This window comes from Protomyctophum bolini, assembly GCF_963924005.1.
Source record: "Protomyctophum bolini genome assembly, chromosome: 20".
NCBI lineage: Eukaryota > Metazoa > Chordata > Actinopteri > Myctophiformes > Myctophidae > Protomyctophum > Protomyctophum bolini.
Genome location: NC_137881.1, coordinates 22,897,116 through 22,919,672, shown reverse-complemented (window position 1 = coordinate 22,919,672; position 22,557 = coordinate 22,897,116). Strand labels below are relative to the sequence as shown.

The 22,557-nt window shown below is 42.6% G+C and overlaps 2 protein-coding genes across 2 annotated transcripts in view; both read left to right on the top strand.

The window, feature by feature from the left end:
- The first annotated feature begins 2,079 nt into the window (after positions 1-2,079).
- On the top strand, positions 2,080-8,548 carry serpine1 (serpin peptidase inhibitor, clade E (nexin, plasminogen activator inhibitor type 1), member 1). Its single transcript, XM_080792136.1, has 8 exons — positions 2,080-2,196; positions 4,433-4,680; positions 5,161-5,385; positions 5,720-5,914; positions 6,184-6,382; positions 6,558-6,658; positions 6,974-7,060; positions 7,300-8,548. The coding sequence occupies exons 2-8, from the start codon at positions 4,434-4,436 to the stop codon at positions 7,428-7,430; spliced, it is 1,185 nt and encodes a 394-aa protein (XP_080648262.1). The 5' UTR covers positions 2,080-2,196; position 4,433; the 3' UTR covers positions 7,431-8,548.
- Positions 8,549-10,435: 1,887 nt separating this feature from the next.
- The window catches only part of ap1s1 (adaptor related protein complex 1 subunit sigma 1), a 54,433-nt gene continuing 42,311 nt past the window's right edge, over positions 10,436-22,557 (top strand). The window contains exons 1-3 of the mRNA XM_080792813.1: positions 10,436-10,638; positions 18,153-18,293; positions 18,963-19,141. Coding sequence (XP_080648939.1) covers positions 18,963-19,141 — 179 coding nt within the window. The 5' untranslated portion in view covers positions 10,436-10,638; positions 18,153-18,293. The remainder of the gene's footprint in view (positions 10,639-18,152; positions 18,294-18,962; positions 19,142-22,557) is intronic.

Below are 22,557 nucleotides of genomic sequence, written 5' to 3'. Positions count from 1 at the left end.
AGGAAGCTCTCTTTTCTGGAACTTCCTACAGAGAAGATAAGCGGACAAGCAGTCTAGACTCTAGACAACCCTGACAATGCCTTCATACCAGAGATATTTGGAAACGGTGAGTGTGTGAGCTGTCCCTCGCGCTCACGTCTGCTAGAGAGGCATCATGAGTAGTGGGACATGGAATGCCGGCCGACCACTGAACCAAATTTGGACTTTTTGCTGCATCACTCTCACACCCCCTACCCTCACCCCTTAACCCCAACGAGTCAAAGTTGGAAAGAGTGTAGGTGAGTTTGGCAAGCAAAGGAAGAGGAAAAACTACTGTGGGAAAACAAGTAGCCAACTATGAACCGCTTTCAAAGTTTGCATGATTGGCCCGTTTAGAACAAAAAGCCTCAAATCATGAACGCAGCATGCAATTTACTTGAAATCTTTCACAGACTTTCCTACTAGGCTGAGGAACATATCCCACCCTTTTCACATTGGCCTGTTATAGCGCCACCAACAGGTGGATTTTAGCAAAACACATTTTTTGAATACAATGCCTCAAATCATCCAATTGCCATCCAAGGCATAAGAAGAAATGGAACCCTTTTCATATTGGCCTATTATAGCGCCACCAGGAGGCCACAACCTGACCTGCCCTGATGGAGACTTCATCTAGTTAGTAGACTATTTTTGTGGTTTTTAGAGCGTAAAACCCCTCTCAGTGGTGATTCCAAGGATTAAAAAGCTATACATCCTGAAAATGTGAGTCTTCATCAATTTGTCACGCTGTGTGTGTGTGTGTGTGTGTGTGTGGGGGTCACTATTTCAAAGACATGACATCATTTCTGCTCTCAGCGTCATACTGCAGGGTTATCAGTTCGCCACATGTGACACGTGGACATCTTTGTGAGGATGCGCAACACTGTCATGACCGGCACGTTCACAAGAAACACCAGAAGTTGACTTTTTTCTACATTCGTCACACGTACAATACGTGCTGTATGTGTGCTGTATGTGTCCTATATTCTGTCAGTTTGTTTGCACTGTCCATGTATACTGGCACAGTGCCAAGGCTGTCAGCCAGCTGATGAGTTGCTGGAATGTGTCATAGTCAGTGTGTCAACAAACAGTGGCCAATGATTTCACCCCGTTAGTGACCCGTCACCCCCTGGAGGACAGTGGTGCATGATGGGGGATCCCTTGACTAAACAGCATGACTGGACTTTCTCCTCTGAGAGAACTATAGTCAAACATACCAACATAATGTGTGTGTGTGTGGGTGCGTGTGCATGTTTGCGTGCATGTCTGTGCGCCATGCGTACGAACTTGCTCGTGTGCATGAGTGAGTGAATTAATAGTTTTTGTGTCTGGCCACTTACGCCAATTATTCAGACACATTAAAGACAGTATTTAGTTTTTGGTGTAGAGCCATCACGCTGACGCAAAACAACAAAATAAAGATAATTCCATGAATAAGAAATTAAATTGACATAAATAAGGGTTCTGTAAGAGAATAACCTGTGCCATGCACACCAAAGGAAAATGGTGTAGACTTGTCTGTCTGTCTGTCTGTCTGTCTGTGTGTGTGTGTGTGTGTGTGTGTGTGTGTGTGTGTGTGTGTGTGTGTGCGCACACACACCTATGCACACATGCATGAATGCAAACTTGTTCAAATCAAGCCTGTTTTTCCTTGAGGGCATGACAAAAAAATGTATATGAGCAGCACTGATCAATAATGGGAAATGTTGTGTGTGTATGGGCAACAGAGAGAGAGAGAGAGAGAGAGAGAGAGAGAGAGAGAGAGAGAGAGAGAGAGAGAATGTGTCAGAGGAGAGTGTGTGTGTACTCAAGAGAAAGGGTGCCTGTCCAGACAGTCGGGTGACCTCATACCCAGTAATGACTTCCGTATGTGTGCGCACACGCGTGCGTGTGTACGTAGTCGTACGTGAGTGTGTGTGTGCGGCCTATGTGTGCCTGTGTGAAGAAAGTGAGGGTGGAGAGAGTGAGTGAGTAGTGGGAGGGGCAGTAGAACAACATGCTCTCCAACCATGTGTCTCCACCTCTATATAAAGAGAGGAGCTCCATTAGTTCCTCACATTAAACCGGTGTAAGACCAGGAGCAACAGGAGACACTCAACTGCCAACACGTCAACTACGAGAACTCCTTTATTTTCAAAAACTTTAAAACACCTGACTTCAAACACTTCAACCTACAAGGTAATAATTCATTTCTGAACTGAACTTCTCTTAACATCCATGCCAGTTTTACATGAATAGAAAATGCTCAAAATATACTCTTAGGATGCAAATGACAAGAAAGCTCTCTGTAAATATGTTTTAGAACTATCCTTGAATGTCAGTGTGAATAAGTGCAGGCGTGAGTTGATTAGTTGCATAACACCTATTCCCATGATTCATACTGTAATATCACAGGTTTGGTATTTGTTTTAAAAGAGTCATACAGTTATTATACAGGAGTGAATGGCAATTGTGATGCAACATAAATTATGCTGTTGAATGTGCTGTATAATATTACATGATACCTTTTAAATTATGCATTATTTTTTACTATGATTTGCTATTTTGTTAATGTCTGAATTGTCTTGAATTCATTTTACATAGTTTATATTGACATGCGTGTGTATTCCTTTCCCCTATAATGACATGCTCATATAGACTCAGGGATGCTGGTTTGAAAGTGGTTAACTTCAGCTCAGAAACAGCAGTGTCCAGCTCCTGTGTAGTTAGTGGTGGCAGTGAAAGGGGGTTTGTAGGCTACCACCATGATGGGTGTGTGAGCTATAGGTTATATAGAGCCCTGTGGTCACGGTGTTTGATTTGAACCACCTCTGTGACGCTGTGTAGAGACCGCATGTAGCATGGATACGCTAATGATGTACACTGTACAGTATGTATGTAATGCAGTGGAAAACTAGGAACGTATGGTTATAGTGACTCATTTCCAGTAAAGCACACAGGCTATGTACTCACACACACCTTCTCTGAGTTGGTTCAAAGTTGGCAGCTGGTGCTTGTTATGTCCAGCCCCCCCTGTACTTGTAGCTGTAACTGTCTACAATTTGGGGCATTTAGTATGTCTTATACTCCCAGTGCCGAGATCTTATATCAGTGCCAAGGTCTCCATTCAGTTCCAAGGCCTGTATAGTCTTGCGTAAACAGACAATCTGAGATCTACAACTACTAAGCGGGCCTACATCTGGTGACATCTATAAATTCAATGAATGGACTAAAACTGGACGGAAACTATTCTGAAATTTTGAATTAATCACAGCATTGCGGAACCAATGCAAAGTCTAACTTGTATTATGTAAGCTTCATATAGTTGAAGAGCTATTAAGAATTGTAATTTTTTTAAGACTGTAGGCTGTAGGGCTACAAAATGGAAACGAATTGATCAACCTTATACAGGTCCATTTGTTTCCATTTAAAAACATTAGGAGTTAGATTGACACTGACACTAACTGTGTATGATGTCTGCTGCTAAGCATAACTTATTGCACTGTGAGTCAGTATTCTCTGGTGCCAAATAATGTCACAGTATTGAGCAACTCAAAATCTAAATGACACAAGGAACATGTTTTCCATCATAAGGTTTTGTTTATAATTTTAGAAAGTTTGAAGCATTTTTGTTGGCGAGCACAGCAGAAAATGTGCCAGCTCTTGTTACCAAACTTAACAAGTCAGCAAACCAACCCAAGTATTATTTCTGTGAAAATTGTAGTATCTTAGAATAACTTCTTGGGTTAACGGTTTCCTTGCACAGTGGATTATACTCATCTACTGCACATTTGCACAGCTTCAGCCGTCTGTTAAAAACTATATTTAGATGTTTATGGCTGATGTGTTTTTCCATGTTTTAGCAGAGATAGAGGCAAATTGAACAGGAAGCTTTGTGTGGTTCTACTCAGATATCTCACTGTGCCTCCTCGTGACTCTAGAAAGAATACCAAGCTTAACATTGATATACTAGTGCTTCTCAACATTTTGTGGATCAGCGTCCACTTGAAAAACCCAGAAGGGTTTTTGTCAGCCCACCCATCTGACCTTAACGCGATTTTAGTGATTTAATCAGTGTTAATTAAAGTCAATGTTTTGAAGAAAACTGTACATGTACTGTATGTTTTTATACATAATGTTTTTTAATGTTATGTCAAGACCTGAGGCCAATTCTACAAGTGCCTTAATTCTAAACCGGTAGTTCTCACACTTAAGATCTTTAAAAATAGCAGCTGTATAGCCTACAAGATTCATGCCACGTACGAGCTTGTACATCTGCTATTTTTGATTAGCCAATGCTGAAATCGGAAATAACACAGATTAAAACACAGGTTAAAATCTTCGTGGTTTTGGGGCCCCCGCAGCCCACAGGTTGTGGAATCGTTGCTCTCGAAAGAATACTAACCTCAACATAACACCATTCTCTCTTTCCCAGGATGCTTTGCGTGTGCGCGTTCCTCTTCCTGTCCCTGAGCGGTGCGAGTCTCGGCGGCCTCCTGCAGGACAGGCAGACAGACTTCGGACTGAGGGTGTTCTCGGAGCTGGCCCAGCTCTCGGCGCCCAAGGGAGAGAACCTGGCCTTCTCCCCCTACGGAGTGGCCTCCGTCATGGGCATGGCCCAGCTGGGCGCCGGTGGAAACACCCGCAGGGCCTTGACCGCCGCAATGGGCTTCACTCTGCAAGGTACCACGACGGCTCCTGGTCGTAATTTGTGTACATCCATGATCCAAAAGTTACACATGGCATGTTCCAGATTTCCTTTTTGACAGTATTATACCATTAACAGCAGAACTCCTATACTTGGTTGACCGGAGTCCCTCAGGGATAGATACTAGTGACGTTTATGAGCTTGTAGACTGGCAAATTTTCTGCAAAGGTTTTCCCCACAATATGGATTCTGGATTAAACACTTCACATTTCATTATAGGAGAACATTTTAAAACACTTTCCAGAAACCTCCCAAAATCTTGTAAATTATGCGAAAAAGTATCCAAAAGTATAAAAAATAGATCTAGGCTAGATCTACTGTTGTGAGCTTGTAAAACACTTAGTTTCGCCGGTTGTACGTATATGCCTGATTATGTAAGGGCTTATGTGGTAAAATTGCACACTTACATTTTCTTCCGACGATTCATGGTTCTTATGTCTTTCTCTCTCGTCCAGAGCGCGGCATGTCTCGGCAGCAGCGCCTGCTCCAGCGTGACGTGTCCAGCGAGGACGGCGTGGAGGTGGCGAGCGGCGTGATGGTGGAGAGGAAGATGAGCCTGGAGAAGAGCTACCGCCGGTCACTGATGAAGGCCTTCCAGAGCGAGCCGCACCAGGTGGACTTCACCAGGCCAGAGCAGGCCCTCGCCGTCATCAACGGCTGGGTCTCTGACCACACCGCAGGTACTTGGTCACGTGTCAGTCTACAAGCTCTCTATGAGCTTGTAGATCTGCTATATTTGAATAGCTAAAGTATAAAATAATGCTTTTTAGCTCAAATCTAAAATGACACGGATGCTTTCCCGGTCTTAATGGGTTAACAATGATGGAAGAACTTGCTGGTTCCTGATTCCATAGCATATGCATATTTCTTTCCTGCCGTGAACCAGCTGCCTGTATAAAGTGTGTATATAAAAAAACACACTTATCGAGAAATAGTTTAATCTCAAGGAGTTCAAGTTTAAATTGTTTGTTAGAATTCCCTCACTGATCTTCCGTTTTCTTTGGGTCTTTGCAGGTATCATCCCAGAATTCCTGACCTCTGGATCCCTGACTGACCAGACCCGCCTGGTCATCCTGAACGCCCTCCACTTCCAGGGCCTGTGGAAGGTGCCCTTTGACCCCAGGTTGACCCAGGAGAGGATGTTCCACTGTGCCAACGGCAGCTCTGTGCCCGTTCCCATGATGAGTCTTACCAACCGCTTCAATGTCGGTATGTCAACCGACTCCCTCCAAGTCAAGCAAGCACTTTTTTATGCCAACGGGAGACAAAATGGATAGCCCGAAATACTAATGTACAGCAAATACGATATATATTCATTAGAGCAGGGGTCTTCAAGAGGGGTGGTTGTGTGAGGCGTTGTGAGCTTGTACAAAATGTGCTCAATTTCTCATGTATCTCAGGGTCAACAAATATAATACAGTGTGCGCACTGTAACTCCATTCTAAACTCTCTCTATCTGGGTTTTCCACAATCAACAGGTGAGTTTGTTTCTGCCGACGGTCTGGACTATGATGTCATCGAGGTTCCCTATGAAGGTGACTCTCTGAGCATGCTCCTGGTGTCTCCCTTCGAGCCCTCGGTGCCGGCGAGTGCACTCATCAAGGAGCTGAGCGTCAAGAGGATACAGCAGTGGAGGGCTGAGTTCAGGAACCTCAAACGTCAGCTGGCCCTGCCCAGGTGAGAGAGAGAGAGGGACACATTGATTGACTTTTGAGTTCCTTTAGTGAAAAATGGCATGAGTAGAAGATGAGGGAGTGTTGGAAAGGAAATCTTTGGACTGTTAAAGGAATGGTATTTGCAGTATGTGTGTCACCTATATGATCATTAACAGCTTGTGTCTGTGTTACTGTAGGTTCACCCTGGACACTGATGTGAATCTGAAGGCCGCTCTCACCAACTTGGGCCTGGGAGGCATGTTCAACCTGGCTACCGCTGACTTCACACGCATCACCTGTAAGTTATTATATGATCGCTAACTTAAAGCTTCAACAAGTGTGCATTGACTCCCTCTCTCGATGGAGAGAGCTAATTGGACGATGTGCAAACTAAAATAAAGATGGCGGCATATCTAATCGTGTCCAATAGAGTGCGACCTCTTCTTCAAATAACGCCGTATTGCATTGATGTATGGGTCAATGTTACACACTACAAATAAATACTTTGTGCAGTGTACGTGTATGTTTATGCCGTTCAGACGGTCAGAGCGGTCAGTGTGTGCACGTTTGGGCTGCTGTGCGTCTAAAGTAACTTTGCTTGTTGTTTCTACAGTGGAGGAAAGGCTGTGCGTCTCCAAGGTTCTGCAGAGAGTGAAGATTGAGGTGAACGAGGAGGGCACCAAGGGAGCTGCCGCAACAAGTACGATATGAACCTACCCTCTCTTTCATCCTCTCTCATCTGCTGTCATAACTTTATCATGACGAGTTAGGAGATCTCCTAACTGACTATTACTATTTGACTATTTCAATAGTTTTTCAGGTATTTGCAATGATTTATAGAAACTGAAAAAGGATTCTATTCTATTCTATTTAGTTGTTTTTTATTATTATTGGGTTTCTTTTTTTTAACTTTAGTTCGTAATTGTCTCTCTGCTATAGGTGCCATCATGTTCTCCCGCATGGCTGTGGAGAGTCTCACCATGGACCGACCTTTCCTGTTCCTCATCCAGCACAAAGCCACAGGTGCTGTTCTGTTCATGGGCCAGGTCAACCAGCCACAGACACACTAGTGGCCAATCGCCCAGCCACTCGACACACACCAAACTATACCGACTCCTAATCATTCCATTGGCGGTGTCTACTGCCAGTCAAACTTGCTACTGAGACTTGAACGTGACAAAGCAGAGATGTGATGACCACAGCTATACAACAAATATGTCCCTGACTGACTCGAGAGTGTATGGATAATGCTTTGTCCCCCTTTATGTTAAAGCTGTAACCACCGTTCTCCCGCACGGAAGACTACATTTGTACTGCTCTGCACTTGTGAGCTTCAGGCAGTACTATGATGTCCCTCCCAGAACCAGGGTCTAAATGTCTCAATGGAACAGTATAACAGTATACTGTATTCATTTATTAATTAAAATAAGTTCCGGGTTGCAGCTTTAAAGGAGCATTCAGTGATTTGAAGAAAAAAAAACCTGGTCCGCCCTGGTAACAAGCACTACAGTGGGGCGACACGCGACAGGCCAACAGCACACACACCAAGGCCCGCCCCCGCTCAATCATGATTGGTGGGAGGCCCCTCTCTATTCTAATTGGATGAAGGCTGGGCCACTTAGCCAAAAACAAACCTAAGGTTTTTTGACCCCCAGGGGTTAGCTGGGGACAGGGAGGAACTCCTTATATGGTCAGCACACTCTATAGTAGAGATGATTATCACAACAAAACAAAACAATAAGTGATTTTTGAATTAAGTGAAATCACTGAATATACCTTTAAAGGAGATAAAGACATGTGTTTGACATGAGAGAATAACAGAGTTATTATACAGTATTTCTTGGTTGTTTGTATGTTACTAATTTATTTCTTTTGATGGTTATGGTTGACTAGATGGAAATTATATGAAGAAATTCGAAAAAAGGAAATGTCATCGTTTACCATTTTCTAAACTCGGAGGCACTGATACATTTGACAGTATGTAAATACAGGTCATTCTTTAACGAGGAAAAACACTTGTAAAATGCACCTTTATGGCTGCTTGACTGTTAAAAAAAGTTTGCAGGTTTGTTTTCTATTTTTACAATGTTTGTAATGGCTATTTCATTATTTCTTTGCAAATATACAGTTGTATTTTTCACAATATTTATATATTTATATAAAAAATAAAGATGTTTTTACAAAGCCATACTCTTGTGATTAATTACATGATAATAACCTATCAAACTGTAGTACATACAGTATATGTAGTATAGCCCAGTGGTTCCCAAAGTGGGGTCCGGCCGTCCAGGGACCCCCAGGGGTCCTTGAGGGAGTTCCAGGGGCAGCTAAATGATAGTTTGGAACCAAATGGGCCCTTATGGGTCTGTAGCTCTGAGAGTGTACAAATTTGTACACTGTCAGTGTTTCATTAACATTGATTTTACAATATGAATTGGGGGTCTCAGAGATAGAAATGACATTAAATGGGGGTCTGTAGACTAATATGCATGTCAAACTGGGGGTGCTTGAAATTAAACAGGTTGAGAATCACTGCTAGAGCAGTCAAAATCTTCTCTTATGGGGGTCCCTGGCATATATTTTTCAAATGGGCGTCCGCAGGCTCATTAGTGTCAATTTAGGGGACCTTGACATGAAAAAGTTTGGGAACCACTGTAGCCTACCATACTAGTACAATGGTAGGCCACATACTGTACCGTGCTACCGACCATCCTTGTTGATTAATTGAATACATAGGACCACAAATGTACCTACAGTACCTGAAACAATAAACCATGGTACCTGTCACTAACCCTGCATGAGAATATTGCTGTATTTTGCTGCCGGTGAACCTGATGGCTTGTGGAATTGTACTACAATAGTGTCAGATTGACACTATTCAGATAACTTATTGCCATTGTCCACCAGTGGGTGTTGAAATGTTTCATTTGAAGAGAAGGGAGACAACCTCCAAATACAGCAGAATGTGATAGTCGTAGGCTATTAACATACTCTTTACTCTACTATACAGATTTGGTGATTTTGGAGGCATGTTCTTTTTTATTTAGCTTATTCTTATTCAGCCTCCATGTTTCCTCAAATACAAAGACAAGTAGTATAGCTAGCAAAGAAAGAAAGAAAGAAAGAAAGATAAATGTAAGCCAACATTAAATGTGACTGTCTCTTGTAAGTATAGGTATCTAGAAGCATTCTGACCTCTAGTGTTCATGCAGAACATGGTTCGCACAAAGTTTGTGACACAAAAGGGCAAAGCCATGATACAATAATGAGCATTATAAGAGCATTATAAGGGCATTCTAAAGAGCAACATACGGTATAGTCTACAGTGCAAGCTGTCACAAAAACGTGTGCTATTTATTGATTTATAGTGATTTATTTAATTTTCATGACAGTTCAGAAGTGTGTAGTAGTGTAATTGACTCATATATTGTACAGTAGGCTACAGCATGTCTTACACATTTGTTGCCTTCACCCTTCCAATTGCTACCGTTTCCATGGTAACTACATCACCGTTTCATTTTGTCATGGCAACAACATTTGGAAACAATTTGAACTCAGCAGCCTACTCACTCATCTGTGGCAACTGAAACATCAATCTACCATAATGTTCTTTGAAATTAAAAATACAATTCCCTCGATCCTGTCTAAAATGTTTTAGTCGTGATGCTCAAGTTCACCTTTCTTCACCCTGTATTTGAAAGGCCTACTGTACTTTATAATTAAATAGCAACAATACAAGATACAGACAATGCCCAGAATAATTTATGCTATAAACAGCAGATCTACAAGCTCACAGAGCGTCGCATCCTCAATAAGCTGTGAGCTTGTGGATCTGCTGTTTTCAGAGACTTTATGATCCCATTTCCTGGAGGGTTTGTAGCGCTATATTGGCTTAATTGGTTGTCAGGGTGACCCACTCGGCCGAAACGTGAATGCAGTGGTCGCCCTTGACCGACTTGCCCAATCACAGGGCTAGCTGGCATCTCTCCCCCCGGGCTATGGGACGTACGTCCCACGGTCACGCACGTCTAGAATGCGCAATGCGCATGTGTCACACACACACACAAGACAGAGGTGGATTTGAGAACAGCTGACGCTCGCGCTGCTGTGCTGTCACCTCACCGGGTGCTTTCTTTTCTTTTTTTTAATGGACGCATTTGAACAATGTTAGCGTTTTGTGCGTTAATACGACCCGGTTTTTAAATAAAAAACACCCCTCCTTTTTGTTTTCTTCCTACGAAGCTTTTCATCGTTGGGGGGTACGGACGGCATACCATGGTAAGTACCACTGTTTTACTGTACGTTGGAATGGAATGGAAGCTAGTCTCTGTGCTAACGTTAGCATGCAAGGTGTTTCAGGTTTCAGGAAGAGGACACCTGTGTGTTCCCTTCCTCCTCCACCTGGATGAGAAGACACGCTAGCTTCCATGCTACCAGGCCATTTTAGGGACACAAAATGCATTCTAATGACATTGACAGCCACCTGTTGTGTAGCTGTGCACTCTTCCCTAATATTATATCGCATCGTAATATGGGCAAAGTTGGAATTGGAGGAAGTTTTCCAAGTTGCTACAGTATGTAACATAGCTTTAACACAATGCTGTGTATTTATTGGTTTTGACCAGATGTTTCTGTTCACTGTACTGAGTGCACTTTGCACTTTTTCGTTCCGAAAGATCTTCATTTTCTAGCCAAAAAGTGCATTGTATACGTGTGATGGGGCTCAGAGTGCGTCCACCGGGCAAACTGGAAAAGTAGGCTTTTTCATCACAAAACCTGTCTTTGTATTGGTAGCGAAATCGTTATTTGTATTTATTCGAGAGGCTGTTAGGCGGCAGGTAATGGAGAGAGCTAAATCCATGCTATAATGCATCCAAAGTTGCAATACCAACAGAAAATTAGATAGGAGTGGGACTTTTCTGTTTGGATGAATGGGCTGTCAAGGGTTGGTATTGCAACGCTAGCTTCCAGAGTTGCTGGGCTAGTATACTACCACCGTCCAAAATTCAGGTCTAGAGTTGCTTTTGCTTGTGGCAAATATAGGGCAGTGGTTCTCAAACATTTCCTGTCAATGACCACCAAATTAATATGCATTTGTCTGCAGACCCCCAACTGATATATTTTCCATATGTTTGTGTTGTAGCAGATATAGATGGCTGAGCTGAGAGCTCACACAACTCTTTGCATCGCGATGTGTTGGTGTTGGGTATTTAAAAATACAAATAGCTGATTAAGTCAGTTAAACTGATTTGTATGCTATATACATTTGCTGGGATCCCACTTTGAGAACCACTGACTGTAGGGACCTTGATGTAGGGATGTGACTGGCTTGAGACCAGAGGCTGGAAATTGCACAGGTGAAAGGAGCTGGCCTCATTAGCCCACTGGCAGAGCCTGGCCCAGGTGAAAGGAGTTGGCCTCATTAGGCCCACTGGCAGAGCCTGACCAGAGCATTTTGTGGTGGTTCTGGAGAACAGACTCGATGGGCTCTGCACTCCCTGTGGGGGTGTGGAACATGTGTGTCGAATGTGAAGTCGGTGGGTCAAACGGTTCTCGAGTTACGCGCATTACTGTGTGTGTGTGTGTGTGTGTGTGAAGACTGCAAACTGAAAAGTGTACTTGGCAATCAATTCGGCCCACTGGCAGAGCCTGATTGGTTGAGCCTCAATTGGCTGAGGCAGAGGCTGGAAATTGCACAGGTGAAAGGAGTTGGCCTCATTAGGCCCACTGGCAGAGCCTGGCCCAGGTGAAAGGAGTTGGCCTCATTAGGCCCACTGGCAGAGCCTGACCAGAACATTTTGTGGTGGTTCTGGAGAACCGAGGGTCCGACCGACTCGATAGGCTCTGCACTCCCTGTGGGGGTGTGGAACGTGTGTCGAATGTGAAGTCGGTGGGTCAAACGGTTCTCGAGTTACACGCATTACAACCCACACACACAGACACGCGCACAGAGACGTGGCGCATTTATAGTAGGATACTGTCAACACACACAGTGACATATAATTATTTTTACTGTACCTAATAATCAAGTGAGTGACAATGGCTGATCTACAAGCTCACACCCTGAAATGCGGTGTGAAGCTTGCAGATTTTGAAAAATATAAAGGAACAGTTTTGGACATGGATTTTCACTCGACAGTGACGCTATTATAACTGCTTTGGGGCGCAACTCATAACCTAGTCACTTGTAACTACACTTGAGGTGCATTGATTGAATTGCCCCATTGAATAGCCAACCAATGCATGGCAGAGGCGTCAAGCATTGAGTTACCCGGTTGTCTTGCCGATTTTGCGCAGTGCTGATTTGCTTGTGTGTACGTTTGTTTGACTTGGGCTCAGTGAAAGAAAACTGCAAGCAAGTGGGGTCAACCACAACCACACACTTGTCTCGCATTGGTTGACGGTGCCGCCTGGTTAAGGCACAACAGAGTTGAACACCGTGCATTGAACATTATGAGAGATCCCAAATTGGCCTTTTATAGCTTTACTTGGCTATTAAATACAACTTGTTTACATGAGTCACAGATAGACTTTACCCTTTCTGTTCTGTGTAAACTATAAACTACATTCAATTGTCCAATGAGCCGCACTAGCCCGGTGTGTTTTGTTAAAGGTTAGCTTTGGAGTGTCAGTGGAGTTGTGGAATTCACAGTCCTTGGACTATAGTTTCCTTCTGCATTACCTGAGGCGCAATGTAAATATGCCCAACACAAACATCCAAGAATCCTGCTGTTGTAAAACAAACACACCTCTCCTTTTTCTCTGTTAGACTAAGGACAATGTATACAATATATAGGTTTATGGTGCCCTTAGTTTCTTTTATTCTTTTGGGCTTGTTTTTGCACACGGTTTCTCTTGCAAAAGCTGGCAACACTGTAGTTAAGTCACCTTTTTGCAAATATTATAACTTTCAGCTTGTGTAGCTTCTCTTGACTAGACTTGAATACTTCTTGCTGTGAGCAAAGTAAAGCAATTAAAAGCTGATATGTGTGTGTGAGATGCGGAAACTGAGTTCCTTCAAGCTGTTTATGGTCTAGATTTAGGCGATGCATTCACTCACTGTGCTTTAATTAAATTGACCTCAAAAGTGTTACAGAGCTTTGCATTGCATCATTAAACACTGTACTGTAATTGTCAACTAGACTAAGAATAGGCACATTTTTCCGAAAGAAGCCATTCTTGTGGATGATGGCATATTATCTACACACACACACACACACACACACACACACACACACACACACACACACACACACACACACACACACCAAACAGCTCATCCAGCCTCATCTGACATCATGCCTCACTGTTTTCTCTGAGCCTCTCTCTCTCTCTCACTCACTCACTCATTCACTGTCACTCACTCACTCGCTCTTTCATACAATCAGTCAAAAAGTTATTTTGGAAGATGACTTTCACAGTCGAGCTCAAGCCCCCCAAGAAGACAGCCTCAGACACGGAGAGAGGGGATGTCAGCCAAGGTTAATGGAGTCACCGTGCCAGCATTTACTCTCTACTTCGACTCCCACAGCCACAGGGAGCAGTTGGCAGCGTGACAATAGCAGCTCATTTGTCTAAAACGCGTCTGACATTTCAGATGCATTAACACGGCCCACATCTTCCAAAATAGACTTATTTTCATCAGGTCATGTTAAATGTTGAATTATTTAGTGTTTAAAAAAAACATTGTAGGGTGAAATAAGAGTTCTTTGAGTGAATAAACAAAATTGAGGCAATACTGGTCAACTTGTCTCCAAATAATTGTCACTATGGAATGTTAATAGTTAATCGATTAATTGCCGTTAAGAAATTGGTCAATTAAACTTAACAGTTAATAACTAATTGAATTAATCAAAAGTTCAAAACGTCATGCAATGTGACAGACAAGACAGTGCACTTTTCATTTGATTCTATTAATCATACAAAGATGCCATTGCCTGGCAATGTATCGCAAATGGTCAAATAAGTATTTGATTAAGCAATGTAATATGCCTTTTGTATTCTTTCTGTATATCAGCAAAGCGTAGATTTTTATTTTGGACATTGAGGGAAATGAAGATTCTCCCTTATCAACTAACCGTTTAATTGATCGATATAAAGCTGCAGGGGTCGACAATAATCATGGCCCGGTGGCCCGGATGTACTTTTCAGAACGTCCGGGTCACTATAGATGGTTCCATACACTGGCCCTGTTGGGCCAGTGAAAAAAATGGCTTGAGAATGAAATAATAATAATAACTAAAGTCTAATTTCACAATCCGATGTGGTACGGTTTTGTAATTATTTCTGTGAAATCGTTTCGGTTATTACCGCTAAAACAAAAGCGTTACCGTTTTCCTTTAGAAAGATATTGAGGGATGGACACGAATAATTGATAGCGATCATACCTGTGAGAAATCCAGCACCATACTGTATCAGGGGTGCCCAAAAGGTAGATTGCGATCTACCAGTAGATCACAAAGGCTGTGCAGGTAGATCACATGACATGCCCCTAAAGAATATTTAAATTAAATATATAAAAGACAATATTCTTGGCATCTGCCACTTGGATTAAAGGCGACTTGATTGATTGACATCAAAATGCGGCTGTCACCTCAAATCCACAATGCAAAAAATATATTTAACTCAAATCTTTGCTTCTGGAGGCATCTCACAATATTTTGACATGCGGGTCCGCATCTACAGGACAGTTGTAGAATCAGGTCTTAATCGGTTAAAGGTTTGAGTCGTCCGTTAAGACCTACTACACCACGTCACCCAAGTGTCTTCTCTCCCAGCACTGTCTCTCACTACCGGACCGGTTCTTAATAAAACATTGTTTCTCTGCTGCAAACCCTGAATTGAGAATACAGATGTAGTAACTTTAAGCTCTACTGTATATAAACCCCCAATGTTGTAAACCTTATCAGAAACGGAACAAGCGCATAGACAATACAAACGTCACATTGTTGTCATTGAGTTTGTAAGCCAGCAGCAGGCGTCAGCCATAATATTTAACTGAACTTTAACTGCACTAGCTGTGCTCTAAAGTAGTAGTAGGTAACGGAGGAAATGGCTGTCACGCAGTTTGGCAGAACGGCTACTTTAACAACATACAGTACTGTACTGGGGAAGCATGACACAAACGTAGCTTTTGTTACTTGGCAGACATGCAATATTGCACAGCTAATCCCCTCGGTTTTTAGAAATGGCACTTTTGATCTGTTATCCTGTCGTGCTGCTTCATGCTGGGGCTGAATTGATCATCATATTTTAGTTGGTGATTAAGGTGTTAAAAACATTTAGGGCTGTTTGCCCTAAATGCCCCAAAATGGTTGGACGTTTTCACACTGAAGTTGAAAGGTGATTAAAAGTATTAATAATGATTTTGTGCAATTATCTCAAATAATTGTTATCAGGTATTTATGTAATAATTGTGAAAAGCCTACTTCATCATGCTTCAGTATATCAGCTGTGAAATTATTCCTGCATTAAAGCTCAGCATGGGCTACATACTGTAGGCCTCTGGCAAGTTACCTTGTGTGGAGGAGAGTGACACCACCGTTTTAAAAAAGCACTGCGGATTAGTTCTGATGATCTAACTGTGTTTTTGAATGTAACTCTGGGTCTTTAACTAGGACAGACAGTCCTTTGGGAACGGTGTTGAGTGGTAGTGGTATTCATAGTTTTCCAGCGTTTGGTGTGTGCGAGGGAGAACGAGGTCGAGGGGGAGAGAAAGGCTTGTTTGTGCAAGGTTCATTCCGCTTTGTTGTTGTTCTTTTTTTTTTTAAGGCAAAGTAGTGACTGTTGAATGTACCAGTAATGAATGTGGTGATTTGTAAGTGTGTCCTATATGTCGCTGTCTGTCAACCTCTACTCTGATGCCAGACTTCCTCTAGGCCTATGTGCATTATTCTCTTATCATGTTTTCTCCTGTCTCTCCTTCCTTCTCTTATCCCCTGTCTCATTTTATTTCTCTCATTTCCTCCCCTCCCCCCCCCCCCCCCTCTCTCTCTACGACCCAATGTTTCTCTCATTTCCTGGTCCTTCAAAGAACCCCCAGAACAGCTATCCTGGGAGTTCCACTCTAACAATCATCACTCATCAGTTGTGATGATGACTTCAACAACTGCTACCCTCAACCCATTAATTCCACCATCTGCTTTAGGCCAGTATCTCATACATGCCAGATAAAGTGAAGATTGTTTCAGACTGATATTGGAATAAAATATCATCAGCTGCTATTTTAAAGGCATACTAGGTAACTTTAAGCCAAAATAAAATAAAAACTGCTTCTCGGAGCACAGGTCTCCTGGCAGGTACAGTAGGTATGGTTATTGTGGCATCCTGGTATGCACTAGCCTCGCATAGCCAGACTTCATCTGCCTTTGCAATACATATTGCCCCAGGTAGATTAAGTCTGGCTCCTAATATGGGCCGGGACATAGCAGGAAAAACAATCTAATACTGAAAGGGACAAGACTAGACACTATGCACATGCCTCACTTTTCCACCGGTTCACACCCCCCTCATCTAGACTGAGCAGCAAAACATTGAGCAACATGGAGCATTGGAGTTTGGAAGTGCTCATTGGAAACGGTCAACTGTCCTGCATACCACCCGTTTTTTAAATTGCACATAATGCGGGAGGCAGCAGGACGTTGTGTTTTTGAAAACTAACGCTTCCAAACACCTAAATATAACCTGCATGCAATTTAATAGCTCATAGCATGTCTGTGGTAGATTTTTATAAAATAAAAAACTTTGCAGATAGAGGATAATTCAAGCTTTCCGTACAGCTGCAATGTTTTTGAGGTTAACATAGTTTAATACAATCAGATATGATTGTTTGGATGTATGGGGTGTCAAGGGCACTCGGTAGGTGTTCCTGCATGACTTCAAAGTACGAATTGATGATGTCACGCACATAGCCTCTATAGTCAAGTATTAATGCTACGTTTTTTCGAAGCTTCCTAAATTAAGCAGTGTACTAAGTGTATTAATGTATCTGTAAATGAATGTAAGTGTATTAATGCATGTTAGTATGTCTTTATTTAATGTAAACAGTCCCTGTAACCAAGATAACTGGAGAAGCAATTATTGTGGGTATGCTATTTGGGAAATGGTTCCAAAATGTTTCCATGTACTTCTTAAAAGGATCCAACGGTATAAATGCACTTGGCATTGTTCCAAAAAATGCAAAAAACACCTGTTGGTGCAGGCGCTATAACAGGCCAATGTGAAAAGGGTGGGATATTTTCCTCAGCCTAGTAGGAAAGTCCATGAAAGATTTCACGTAAATTGCATGCAGCGTTCATGATTTGAGGATTTTTGTTTAAAAGCCAATGTTAGCCAAATAGGATGGAATATGAAATATCGGACAGATCCGGCTTGAACACATGACTATTGAGATAGTGTGTAACGAATTGAGGGATTTTTGGACAGAATCTTGAGGAGTAATATATATATTTTTCAAAAGTCGGCCTACTGGTGGCGCTATAACAGGCCGTTCTGGAGAATTTTGAGCAGAAGTTCATCGTTGGCATCCAGGGAGTGTGTGTGCAAAATTTAGCGTCGACCGGGTTAACAGTGCCGGAGATGAGCTGTACACAGATGGACGGACGGACACACACAGACACACGGACGGAGTGCAAAACATACTCTCTTCCCATGCCTTCGGCCTGGTGGAGACAATGACCTATAATGATTTTGATTATAGATACTGTAGATAGATAGATATATGTGAGAGTGTGTCTCACTTTCGGACATCCTCATATTCATTCTTTCTGCCGCCTCTCTGTCCTGTCCAACAGGGGTTGTAGCCGGCTGCCCTGCACCACTGACGAGTCCAACAGCTCCTTCCCTTTCTCCTTCATCTTCTCATCGATCCATCTTCGGAGCTCCTCTCGAGTCATAACCAACTTCATCATCATCACCCTCCATCACAATTTAATGTAACGGCAACAACTCTCACTGTCTGTACTGTCTTTATATCTGTCCTTACCTGACCCGTGTGCATTAATTTCAGTTCTCAGTCGCCAGTCTCGCCACAATTGATTTCAGCCATTTGGATTCCATAGAAGCCAGCATGTCTTCTGTGGAAGCATGTTGCGCAGCGCAAATAGCCAATCTATAAGCTATCAATGCGTCATAGGCAGCTTGCTGGAACCCCTTTTGGTGGTAGCATTATGCTATGCTTTAGCTATTGAAAAATAGCAGATCTACAAGCATTTTCGCGCTACGAGGTTGTAGGTCTGCTATTTTTGAAAAATCGAAGAACGACTGACATAGAAATATAGCTTTTTCAGAAAACGGTCCGGATGTAGAAGACATTTTTAGAATCTGATCTCGGGTCAAAATGGGTTAAGATTAGAGCATTTGAAGTGGTCAAAACTAGCAGTATGTTCAGTAACGGTCTGGGATAGCTCACAATAGCAAAGCCACAATCTGTGAGGGATTTCTTCACCTGGTTGGTAGTAGGTAGAACAGCAGGAACAATATTAAGTAAAACATAATAATATATAATATTACAGTGCCAGTTGTTTCACACGGTTTCCCAAATCACACATTAGTCGTGGGGTTTTAATTTTGATTGAATCCATGGCGTGTGTGTTTTGTTGCAGATGCGTTTCATGTTGCTGTTCAGTCGACAGGGGAAGCTGAGGCTCCAGAAGTGGTACACGGCCACAGCGGAGAGAGACAAGAAGAAGATGGTGAGAGAACTCATGCAGGTGGTGCTCGCACGCAAACCCAAGATGTGCAGCTTCCTGGAGTGGCGGGACCTCAAGATTGTATATAAAAGGTAAACATGAAAATATACCAACCGTCAAGACCTGAGGTCGATTGTACAAATCATAAATGTAAATGTGAGCTTGTACAGTCTTAATGTGCTAAACAAGGGTCTAATAACAGTGTGGTCTCCCCCCTCATATTTCTTTCTTGATAGTGACAGTTACCACTTACCGGTGATATAGTTAATCAAAGTCATACATTTAATCCATTATAAAAACATAATTGGACATTTAATAAAATAAGCTATTCAGAACCCATTGAAATATGTCAGTGTGATCTTGTAGATGTGCTATTTTCATTTGTAAGTCACCCTTGGGCGTTGAAGTATAAAACGCTGAAGTATTTGATCTTTTATTATAAAGCTGCAACATTTACAAGTCGGCTCCTGCCTCGGCTGCTCGTCCCCCGCCCCAACAGAGGAGTAATCAATAGACAAGCTGCATAGCATGCGTTCTACTCTGTCTGTGTTGCAGACAGACAGAACATTTTCGCCGATGACGGTACTTGTGCGCTCTGCTTGCGCAAGTAATAACTTGTATATGATTAGCAGTCCACTTAAGACTATTCAGACTATGGTATGGTCCCGTGTGCGCACCTGGGACCATAGACCAAAGACATTCAAAGACCCACGGTTTAATAGATGGCCACATTAATTTCATTGACTATATTATCCCCTTGTAGGGCTTCTCATTATATCCATTTGTCTATTGTGACAGATATATTTTCATGACCAATATGAAGAGGTCACCGTTGAGCATCGAACATGTTTGCAACTTGTAAAAGAATGCTGTTAATAAATGTAACCTTTCGGTTGCTTCTCATTTACCAAGAGGATTGTGGTATATAGATAGACATGTAAAACATTGAGGTAGATTGTTCAGTTGTGTCATTTAGGAAGTTTAGAGGAAACGTGACATATGATATCAGTACAGATTGGATTTCAACAGTGTTTAGCTTATAATATGATGTGTGTGTGTGTGTGTGTGTGTGTGTGTGTGTGTGTGTGTGTGTGCATGCGTGTGCGCAAGGTTAAGTGGTTAGTGATGTCAGTGACAGTAACATCTAAATATTTCTTTTCACAAGCTCATCAAAATGTGAACATTCCATATTATATATATTATGTAACTTTTTTGCTTGCTGAGTATTGTAAACATAAGCCATTTTCTCAATGGACATTCACAGCCTAGGCATACAAAAAGTTGCTGCATTGAGTCAGAAATAAATCATCTGCATTTAGCAGTTTTAGGGTGGGGCTGTGAGTGACAGCTGTGACAGTGTGACAGATGAAAGCCTATAAGAAGGAGGAGGTGTGTTTGGGTGCAGGTGGATTGATTGTCACCAAAAGGCAGCATGTGCCTGAAGAGGTGGAGCCAATCAATTAGGATGTGATCATCATAAATAATCTCTGAGAGCCACCGGAGCCATGCCCAGAGTGCTGTCTGGTGGTTCTAAGGGCAGTGGCTCTCGATGTGGGGTCCCCTAGGGGTCCTTGAAGGCTTTCCAGTTTTGTCAACTCGTAGATCTACTGTTTTCCCAACAAGTCTTGTTATGGGCGTCATTGGCACAAAATATTTCCTAATGGGGGTCCGTGCCTAAATACATTGGGGGTCCTTGACATGAAAATGTTCTACAATACAGACCAGAGAGCACTATGCTCTGGGTGAACTCTGAGTGCACAAAAAGCCAGATTTATCTTAGCCTCTAAGTAGTGACAATGGTTTGTTTGTATTGCCTTGTAGATTGGCTATAGATTGGCTATTTCCAGCAATGTAGAGGGAAAAGTGAATGAGAATAGGTATAGAGCCCTGGGGGACGCCAAGTATATACTGTAGGGTTCAAGTGGTTGAAGTAAGACATTTCAATATTGTACTTCATTACTCTTTACTGTGCATATATGAGACCAACCGACTTCAAACTGGCCGTGCACAGCTGCAAGGACTCAAGGGAATGTACTTTGGATATCCAGTTGTCCAGAACCGCCGATCCAACCAACATGCCCATATATGGGCATTCCTATATACAAGCATATACTGATGACATAGTAGTGTAGGCGTACTGATGATGTAGCGGCCAAAACTTTTATTTAGTCATGGAAATACTTGTTAGTTCTCCCTTTCTGCCATTTCAAGTCAATCTTTTAAAATCATATAATTATCATTTACCTCAGATGATAGTGGTACTGAGGTTCAAAAGTTCCAAAGCCTTTTTATTGTGTTTTTCATTGTGCCGACTGCACTGAAGCGTGAGTCCATTTAGCTCATTAATGTTAATGTCAAACCTCAGGGAGCATTCTGGGTCGGACTGATCTAACAGATGATTATCTCATCCTTCTTGCATCTCCCCCAGAGGAGAGTCATGTATCTCACACAGAGCTCTCATGCTCTCCTAGTAGCATGAGCTGCATCCGGCCTTGCTCTGAAAATAGCTGACCTACAAGCTCACAATGTGTCTCACTGCAATGCGCCGTGAGCTTGTCCGTCGGCTATTTTGCGTGCACAACACCGGTGTGCAGCTAAGTATAACTCTGTGTTCTACTGTCTCAATGAGTCATTCGGGGAAATGACTCAGCTTTCGCCCACTTTCCAACCCACGTGTCCAACCCACATCTGCACTGCACAAATTTGAACGGTGAAATAATCTGTTTTTTGAGCTTGTATGATGGGTCCTAATGACAGTGACTCATAGTGAAAAGCTGACAGTCTATTATTTAGCCTGATAACTAGGTCAACCTTTTTCTTTTTTTTGCAACCCATTTATTCACCCACTGTCAATTATCTAATGTAATCCTGGGCGCTATAGCACTTCCTCTGCCAACCTGAGGGGGGAGCGGACTGACCTCATGCTTCCTCATATGCATGAGGAGTCCAAGCTGCTTCTTTTCACTTGACAGGGGAGAGATTCCCCTTCCGGACATAGAGTGTGGAAGGAACACGTTATTCCGACCAGTTCCTTTCCCCTCCATCAGGCGCCCCGGCTGACTGGGGGAGGTAGTTCAGAGACTAGGATTACTGCATGTTTTTGTGAGGGTACACGGAACTCCACACAGAAAGGCCTTTTCGCCAACCCCGCCTCGGGTATGGGCACTGACGTGGAGCCTGGAGGAGAGAGCGCACCCACAGCGGGACTCGAACCCAGGACCTTTTAGCTGTGAGGCAATAGCACTACCGACCGTGCCCCCAGGGGCGGGCCTTTTTCATGTCAAGGACCCCCGGAATTATATGCATTTGGCCACCAACCCAATCTCAACATATTTTGTTACATATTCAAACGTTGCATTAAAAAGAAAATACTCATGTACCGAGCAAATACATAGTGTGCGGGTGTATTCTATTCCTTTCAAGAATAGCCAAAGTATAAAATGTAATGTAAAATTACACTTTGCTGCGGGATGCTTTCCCGTTTTTTTTATGGGTTAAATGGAAATTT